The sequence below is a fragment of the Nannobrachium achirus genome (genome assembly GCF_963921795.1).
Source record: "Nannobrachium achirus genome assembly, chromosome: 20".
NCBI lineage: Eukaryota > Metazoa > Chordata > Actinopteri > Myctophiformes > Myctophidae > Nannobrachium > Nannobrachium achirus.
In genome coordinates, this window is record NC_137827.1 from 35,385,517 (window position 1) to 35,394,747 (window position 9,231).

Consider the following 9,231-nt stretch of genomic DNA (forward strand, 5'->3'; position numbering starts at 1 on the left):
TAGTCCTACCCTGAGTATGTGTAGATCAGTTGAAGTTCATGTACATGCGCCCTGCTTCCGTCATCATAACCACACCTCTCGCGACAGTCCCGTTCACGTCCTCCATAGTGGATAAAAATAGAAGGTAAGGTCCTAAAAGCTCGATATTACGAATTTCAGGCAGTTGCATTGAATTTGGGGACAGAAGATTTATATTATTTCGTATATTTATATTTACGGCCGTGTTTCAGTTGCTTTTAAACGTGGACTACTCGTCCTCTACTAGCGAGTTATCTCCAAGCACAGCGAGCATTGTTGGAGACAATGTAGCTAACAGTTTGCTAACCCACTGTTACTGTTTGTTTGTTTATTGGCGCATCATTACATTAATAAAATGATGATACAGACTAGTGCTGCATAAATCTACATAGTTATGTTACCTGAAAGGTTTAGTCCGAACTATGATTCAATGAGGAGAAATGTTAAAGGAAGAAGTTACAAAACAAACAAAACATTTGAATAGATATTCCCATCAATAGTACAGAAGGTGCATGCTCCTTTAATTCCTCCTCCACCGTGGCATTTATTGTTTTTCTTTCAGTGCCTGTAAAGCACTCTGTAAAAGGTGCTATATAAATAGGCTACTCCAAGTGTGCTGTCCTTTCTCTAATAGCAGTTTTCAAATTAATGTTTTCAATATTCTACCACGGACCCCCATCTGAAAAGATTAGGCCTATGTACCAGGGGGATCTAGCCATAAATCATAACTCTTGTAGAGTGCTTTTATTTTAGGACTAAGAGTTAAGATTCATGGCTAAGGGGGATCCAGGTAATCTGACTTTCGCCAGATGGTGACAGCATTGCGTATATAACGCTCTGCTTTACGCACTGCTGCAACTATCTGGCGAAAGTCAGGTTAGGATCCAGGTGTTGTTAATAATTTTCCAGATCTTTCAAAATGTTGGTTGGGGCGGTGGGGGTCATGGAATTACACCTTTTGTTTGTTGGAAGGGCATGCATTCCACATTTTGGTGGCATAGCAGTAGATCAAATTTGCTCAAGATTTATCCAGCTTGCAGATCAGCTATTTTTGAATAATGAAAAAATAGGGTCAAAGTGGTTTAACTGATTTTATTATTAGGCTATTACCTGATTTAGCTGGGGACCCCCTACCCAGAACCTCCTCAAGGACTCCTGGGGGTCCCCGGACCCCACTTTGATAACCACTGTCTTACAGAATTCTTTCCTATAGTTCCAGGTGATACTGACACAAAACGGGAACTGTAGAAAATGACAGAGCCAACTCCAGCCTCAGTTGGTTCACTCATGGCCCTTCGCTCAGAAGCACACAAGGACGGCATCTTGAGCAAATTTGACAGGCTGAGAAAGCGAGACCTGCTGTGCGACACAACGCTGATCGTAGAGGAGGTACACTTCAAGGCACACAAGGCCCTGCTGGCCGCAAGCAGTGAATACTTCTCCCTCATGTTCACTGCAGAGGACCAGATCAACCAGTCTACCTACAGGTGGGAGTGGGACGATAAAAAACACACAATAATCGTATCGTGGAGATTTTAATTTATCATGAAATTGTCCTCCGTCATCTAACATATAATTATCCAGGTCAGTCAGTAGGCCAGTCAGTCAGTCAGTCAGTCAGTCAGTCAGTCAGTAAATGCTACCACCCACCAACAGGGGGTGGTGATGTGCGGACTGAAGTATCAGACTAACACACACCAATCTCACAGTTAGGAATGTCTCTCTCTCTCTCTCTCTCTCTCTCTCTCTCTCTCTCTCTCTCTCTCTCTCTCTCTCTCTCTCTCTCTCTCTCTCTCTCTCTCTCTCTCTCTCTCTCTCTCTCTCTGCATGCACGGGTCACTAATGCACCGGGTGCATTTGATGTGTGTCTTATCTTCCATCCCCATACTTCTATTCACCTAATTTAGCTGTTAAATTATTTGTATCCATCAAAAAATATACACTCCTCCATGGGTTGCTCCTTACATTATGATGCTCCCACATATTCTCACACACGCACCAGTTACAGTTAATTTCTCCATAACCCACACTCTGCACATATCTTCAAACGGGTAAGGTCTAGTACACTATGAATCTTCTTTTGTTGAGCTGCAAATTCAGAAGCACTAAAAACCCTGTATACTTGATAAAACAAGTACACTCTTGCTTTACTCTACATTCGCCCAAAATAGAGGATCTATTTTTCGGCTATTTTTGGCGAACGTTCCCCCTAGAATAGCTTTGCTGAGTGTTCAAGTGGTTGACAAAAGTGTAATTTTAAGTTTTAAGCAGGCACGTGCACACATAAAAGTGCAGTACCTGTCTGTAAAAAGTGCAGTCTCCAGACCATGAATGCAGTTTTACTATGGTGAAAGAAATGCAAATGCCCTCTTTCCATGCCATACCTGAAGGCAGCATTCAAGAATATTGCATACTTGTTTAAGTATATTTTCATTATCGCGTTAATATAGTTTATCGCAATAATCTTTTTTTTACCACAGTATAATATATATAATTTTCATGTGGTCCCTCCCTACCTACAGGCTAGATGGCATGGCATCCGATTACTTTGCTGTGGTGTTGGAGTTCATCTACCGCGCCCAGGTGTCTGTGGAGGAGAGTGGCACCGAACAGCTCCTGGCCATGGCTCGTCTTCTGGAGGTCAGTGACCTCGTCAAGGCCCTCGGTGAGCTCGCCACCACCACAACAACAACAACTCCCGCAGAGGTCAACGCAGAGTTCTCAAATCTGCCAAAGCGCAAGCGAGGGCGCCCTAGGAAGAATGTGATCATGACCGTGACAGAGGAGAGGCGTGATGATGAGATATTTATTAAAGTCGTTGAAGTCGAGGATGAAGATGATGGAGGTGATCTGCACGAGATTTCAGATGGAGGTGATCTACATGAGATTTCAGATGGAGGTGATCCACATGAGATTTCAGATGGAGGTGCTCCGCTTGAGAGTTCAGACGACGAGCCTATTGGCGATAATTGCACCCCGAACTGTGACGCGGCAGACGAATACCCGACTGTGCCACAGCATAAAGACTCGGACGACGCAGACTATGAACCAAGGGCTGACCTTCCCCGACAGAGTAGACGCAAAATCAGGCCACCAATGAAATACAAGGGCTACAGGGTGGACAATGACTCTGTGGGAAACAGGGAGCCTGGGAAGAGAGGCAGAAGAAGGAAATACCCTGACACAGAGGCACGATGTGAGGACTGTGGTGGGAAAGTGTTCAAAAACCACCTCTTTTTGAAGATACACCAAAGAACTCATACAGGTGAGGTTTTCAGTGATTCTCAAGCTTTTTCATTTCAAGGCCTCCTAGCTTGATTTGCATTAGGCCACGGACACTCATTTCATACGACCTTATCCTGTATGTTAACAGAATTATACAGTCAAGTTGACAACTATCACATAATGTATTTTACTTTCAGTATATCTGTGACAGCTCCAGAGGTCCCAACAATAAATTCTACCATGCCCTTCACACCTGCTTTTTCCATATCTTTCAGACTGACAGCCATACCGACACATAATCCACTCTGCCTAATAGCATTCAAAATGATTTTCCCTTCCCAAGGAGAGAAACCATTTAGGTGCCATGTTTGTGGGAAGGGCTTCACCCAGAAACACACTCTAGTGGTTCACCAGCGCATGCACACAGGAGAGAAGCCCTTCATCTGTACTGTCTGTTCCAAAGCCCTCTCCACCAAGCACTCCTTGCTGGAGCATATGAACCTCCATGCAGGTACGACCTCATGACAAACTACTGCATTCATCATGCATACTACTGTCACATAACTAGGGATGGGACGATATGCGATATTATCGTTTATCGTGATAAAAAAAAACACTCACAATAATCGTATCGTGGAGATTTCATTTATCGTGATATCGTCCTCCGTCATGCACTGGGATCAGTTCACCTTTTGTTTGCCGAGCTGCATATCCGGTACCACTTATACCCTTTATAATTGGTAAAAGGTACTTACAATATACGTACTCGATACAGTCTTTTTTTCATCAAATGTCTTTGCCAAAAAATTGCCGATTTACAAGCTCACAACTAGATCTGCTATTTTTTGGCAAATGTTCAGCCCCAGGATAATGGATTTTGATTATCGTGATAATATCGTAAATCGCGATTTCTTTTGTCACAATAATCGTGATATGACATTTTCATATCGTCCCATCCCTACACATAACCCTCAGGGGTATTTTAGTGAGTGATAATTCTGTGTCCACTCTACAATAAATATCTTTGCAGAAAATAGCAGATCTACTGGTACTTGTAAGTAGGCAGGTCATTTTCAGCAAATATTTCCCCCACAATACGGATGCAGGGGTTTAAGTGGTTAAACCAAATTGACAAAATATAGGGAAAAGATCTCTACAAGATCACAACGCATTGCAACTTGTGAGCTTGTAAATCAGCAATTTTTGCAAATTTTGAAAATTCTGGAAGGTTTTCACCTATAATGACATGCCCAAAATAGGGACGTCAGGTTGAAAATGGTTAAAGGGTATCATTGCCACTTTCTTTTTAAAATATACTGCATATTTGTGATTATAACTCATCTATACTATAATTTTGCGAATGTCTGACTGAGTGAGTGAGTGAGTGAGTGAGTGACTGTCTGTCTGTCTGTCTGTCTGTCTGTCTGTCTGTCTGTCTGTCTGTCTGTCTGTCTGTCTGTCTGTCTGTCTGTCTGTCTGTCTGAAACAGCGTTTCTCCTCAGTGGCTGGAGCAATTGATCTGAAATCGCATCACCATTAGCATATGAACACACCTAACATAACTGTGAAGCCCGTTTGTCACTTTCACAAATCGTATGCTGTATATTAGCATTTTTATGGTGTATCTACTATCTATTCTGCATCTAGCTTGAGGCTAATCAATTCTGCATCTAGCATGAGGCAACATGTTTAACCAGCTCTGTGTGTGTGTGTGTGCAGGCGGGTGGGCGGGCGGGGGGGGTGTGGGGGGTGTGGGGGGAGGGGGGGGTTGGAACACAGTATCTCTGTAGCCATTAAACGAAACGGGTATTTCTTACATTGATGCGCCTACATATTATCATGCAAACACCAGTTAAAGTTACTTTCCATCCCTCATATACTGTGTGCACAGTGCACATCCCATAACCCACACACTGCATATCATTTCGGAGCTCATATCTTTGAACGGGTAAGGGCTAGTAATGACAAAAAAGACAAAGATCCCACTGCATTAAAGGTATTTGAATGTATGGTCTTCTTGTCCCTGTCTTTTAGAACAGAAATCCTTCAGCTGTGATAAATGTGGAAAGACCTTCACTCAGAAGAGGCAACTTAAAAGTCATTATAGGCTTCATACAGGTACAAATCACTTTACAACACTGAAAGTAACATGATAAGTTGTATAATTTGAAAATATGTATTAAATGGACAAGTCGTATAAATATACCATTTCTTGTTTCAGCATGCCCCATACAAAAAGAGTTTGTTGAGATCAGTGAGGATTCGGAATAACTTGACTAGCCAGTGGCTATTAGGTCTGCCTCGCAATACTCACATTTGCCGTTCACTAGGTCAGGGTTCTGGGCAGGTCAATTTCTTCCTCGCTGATTTCCACAAACCGCTTTGTGGGTTGTCAAAATGTAACGAGACAGAAACAAAAACAAAAAGCACACAATTGTTTCGAGATTGTCATTGTAGTTGTAGTGTTACGAAGGTGTCCACTTGATATTGGTTATATTATACTGAATAGTGTAGGTCTAATCTAATTCTCTGTTCTTTCAAGGTAAATCTTTGCCAGAATGTGCTCTGTGTAATCACAAGTTTATGGACACAGCTCAGCTGAAAAAGCATCTGAGAATACACACAGGTAAAAACACTAAATATGAACAAGTTTTCTCGAGCCAGTCATACTGTATATGAGTGCATGATGCTCATAAGTGTGCCAGTTAATGAGGTTTGATTTTGATGTTGCTGTTATTGTTACAGGTGAGAAGCCTTTTACTTGTGAGATCTGTGGCAAGTGTTTTACAGCCAAGAGCACACTGCAGACTCACATCAGAATTCATAGGTGAGAGATCGATTTATTTACATTACATGGGATGGGTGATGGGCATAAGCCTTACAGGAGTAGTTCACCCCCAAAATGACTTATTTTCTATTGCTTACTAAGGCACAGAGACTTGAGTTCAATAATATTTTTTTGTGTTTGTCGTATTTTGTGTTAGTTGTATTACTATAGTAACAATAATGTTACTATAGTAAATTTTCCCCCATTGATGGACCCAAATGCATTCGGGTCCCCATCCGCAATCAATGGGGGCACATTTATTATTAGTTGTATTACTATAGTAACAATAATGTTACTATAGTAAATTTTCCCCCATTGATGGACCCAAATGCATTCGGGTCCCCATCCGCAATCAATGGGGGCACATTTATTGTAATCTAATTATTGCCTTAGGAATGCGACAAATATATATTATTGAACTCAAGTCTCCATGGGCTTGAGTAATCAATAGAAAAAAAGTCATTTTGGGGGTGAACTACTCCTTTAAGCAATGAGTTTATTTCCACAATGCTTTATCTTGGACTGACTTTCTTACTATTCATGGGTCGCATTTGTAGTTCACCAGCCATTTTGAGGACCAACACAGGTGTTTTGATTAACATAGAACATTGGTTCTATGCCAATCAGACAAATTGAACACCTGTGTTGGTCCTCAATATGGCCGGTTTAGGACTACAAATGCAACCCATGAATAGACAAGTTGTAACTTGACTCCAAATGACTTCAAAGTACATTTACACAGTACATTCTAATTCTTTGTTAAAGAGGCGAGAAGCCGTATGACTGCAGCCTCTGTGACAAGTCCTTCTCGGACCCCAGCGCCAGAAGACGACACGTCGCCTCCCACTCGGGGAAAAAGCCCTTCACGTGCTCCCTCTGCAGCCTGTCCTTTACTCGCCTGGACAACCTGAAAACCCACACCAAATCTCACAACAAGGAGCGCGCCACCGCAGAGGTAGGGCTGTCACAATTATTACATAATCGTCTAAATCGTAATTATTTGACATTATCGCAATTATTTTGTCGTAATCGTCATAATCGTGAATGTTGAAACATGTTCATACATTGACAAACGTTTTCAGAAATAGTGGAAATAGCAGATTTGTGAGCTTGTAGATCGGCTATTTCCATTATCAAAGTTATTTTTTAAGTAGTAAGTTGTCAAATATGTCAGTAATTTCTTTGTATATTTAGGTTATGTGTCATATCTGCCATGTACAACTTCAAAGCCTAAAAGCCAAACAGAAATGTAATCATCAACGACAAAAACACAATTAAATCGTTCATCGCCAATTATTTGAGTGACAATTAATCGTCGTGTAAAATGTCATATCGTGACAGCCCTACGCAGAGGACGGCCCCGCGGAGACGGGAGCAGCCATGGCGAACGAGGAGGTGCGCGACATCTTGCAGCTCCAGCAGTACCAGCTACCGTCCAGCTCCGAGCAGGAGATCCAGCTGGTGGTGACGGGAGACGTGGGTAACATGGACTTCGTCCCCGGGCAGGAGCAGATCAGCATCATCGGTGCCGAGGGCGCGCCGGCAGTTCAAAGCCACTCCAGGCTCACCCTCATGACTGAGCAGTCTGCACACGTGCAGAACGTGGCTCTGGTCTCCCAGGGAGGAGTGCTAGACCAAAGCCAGGCTCAGGTCCAGACCATTAGTGTGTTGGACGGTCAAGTGGGCCACGGTGGTCAGTCTGAACAGATGCAGGTCATCACTCTGAGCAAAGAGACCATGGAGTGCCTACAGGCACACCACGGCCCCCCACAGCCACTGCAGATAGCACAGAGGCCACTACAGCAGGTACAACAACACTGTACACACACACACACACATTAAATATTCACCAATATTTACTCTTTATACAGAGTAAAACTACAATAATGCACCGGTGACTGAGTTTTAATGATTAGTTCATTTTACAGAAGATTAATTATAAAAGGCTGAATAATTAATTGTATTTCTTCTGATTCCTTTATGGAGTTAAACATTACAAATTCTATTTTCCCTTAGATTGTGTTAGTCAAGAGAAGTCACTTTTGGTTTTGCTTAATTATTTCACTTTTCTTTTCAATCTGATGTGTGCATATTATTACTAATTTGTTTTTAACAATTTGTATCACCACGTTAACAGATGATGAACCAGCCTATCCAGCAGGTTGTAATCTCCCAGGAGCCAGGGCCATTACAGGGACAGGAGGCCAGGGGTCAGCATGTGCAGGCCATTCACATAAACAGCCAGAGCACCCAGCCCATCTCCATCAGCCAGACCAACGAGCAGATCTCCAACCATCACATCCAGGGCCAGACATTTCAGATCCAGGCAGGCACTGTCTCCTACCTCTACACCACCAGCCTGCCTCAGGAGAGCTGAGTTTAGGGTCACTCACTTCACACTGGGTGTGATTTTTATACCAAAGAGTGGTTTTACTGACTGGATCTTACTGAATGATCCCGAAAGTGAATGTCCTCTTCCATTGCCATCCTCCATGTGGGTCAGCCACTTAGCAGTGATCCTTGGAGCTTGGATACTAATGATATTAGTACTATATAAATGGAACCAACTCATTGCATGTTTGTTGAACGCAATGTTGTTCTATCAAATTTGTTCTACCACTGCAATGTTGGCCTGTCCCATTTGTCATAATGTTTCTGCAGGGCCCAGGTATTTCCCGATCACAATTTGATACAGTGTTTCCACTGAAGATATAACAAAATAATTGTACCCATGAAACCCATGAACGTATTGCCTTGCTGGCTTGCTGTTCTGATATTTAAATAAACTACAATATGCCTTGTTGAGCCCTAAAATCAAATCAAGGAGAAAATGGTTTCCAGGATTTGATTCTTTTAATGAAAGGAAAAGGTTCATATCCAATCAATCTTACTTAACAAGTGCAATTTAAGATTGATAACAGATTGAGAATAAATGCTGTTGCATAGTGTTTAAAAAGCATGATAAATGTACTATATATTGTAAAAACGCTAAGAATTTTACAAATAAAATCCATGAAATATTCTGATGTTTCTATTGGTCCAGTGGATGCAATTTATTGTCCCAAAGGGTGTAGGTATAAAATACTTGCAAAGACAACACCATTCATTTCATGGCACATAAGAGTATGAAACCAAAATTCATAACTTGGCAATCGAATTTA

General features: G+C 42.0%; 1 protein-coding gene across 1 annotated transcript; it reads left to right on the plus strand.

Annotated features, from left to right (window-relative positions):
• Positions 1–97: 97 nt before the first annotated feature.
• Positions 98–8,987, plus strand: zbtb24 (zinc finger and BTB domain containing 24). The gene is made up of 10 exons (XM_080750719.1): positions 98–124; positions 1,232–1,505; positions 2,541–3,283; positions 3,587–3,754; positions 5,278–5,361; positions 5,786–5,869; positions 5,989–6,070; positions 6,836–7,025; positions 7,412–7,876; positions 8,208–8,987. Exons 2-10 carry the CDS (start codon positions 1,270–1,272, stop codon positions 8,445–8,447), a joined length of 2,292 nt encoding a protein of 763 aa, XP_080606845.1. The 5' UTR covers positions 98–124; positions 1,232–1,269; the 3' UTR covers positions 8,448–8,987.
• Positions 8,988–9,231: the final 244 nt, after the last annotated feature.

What these genes read in the sequence shown, in the direction of transcription:
- zbtb24 (XM_080750719.1), top strand. Translation starts at nt 1,270, where the DNA reads ATGACAGAGCCAACTCCAGCCTCAGTTGGTTCACTCATGGCCCTTCGC. An exon ending in TCATTATAGGCTTCATACAG is followed by an intron (nt 5,362 to 5,785) that starts GTACAAATCACT and finishes TGTTCTTTCAAG; the next exon opens with GTAAATCTTTGCCAGAATGT. An exon ending in AGGAGCGCGCCACCGCAGAG is followed by an intron (nt 7,026 to 7,411) that starts GTAGGGCTGTCA and finishes ATATCGTGACAG; the next exon opens with CCCTACGCAGAGGACGGCCC.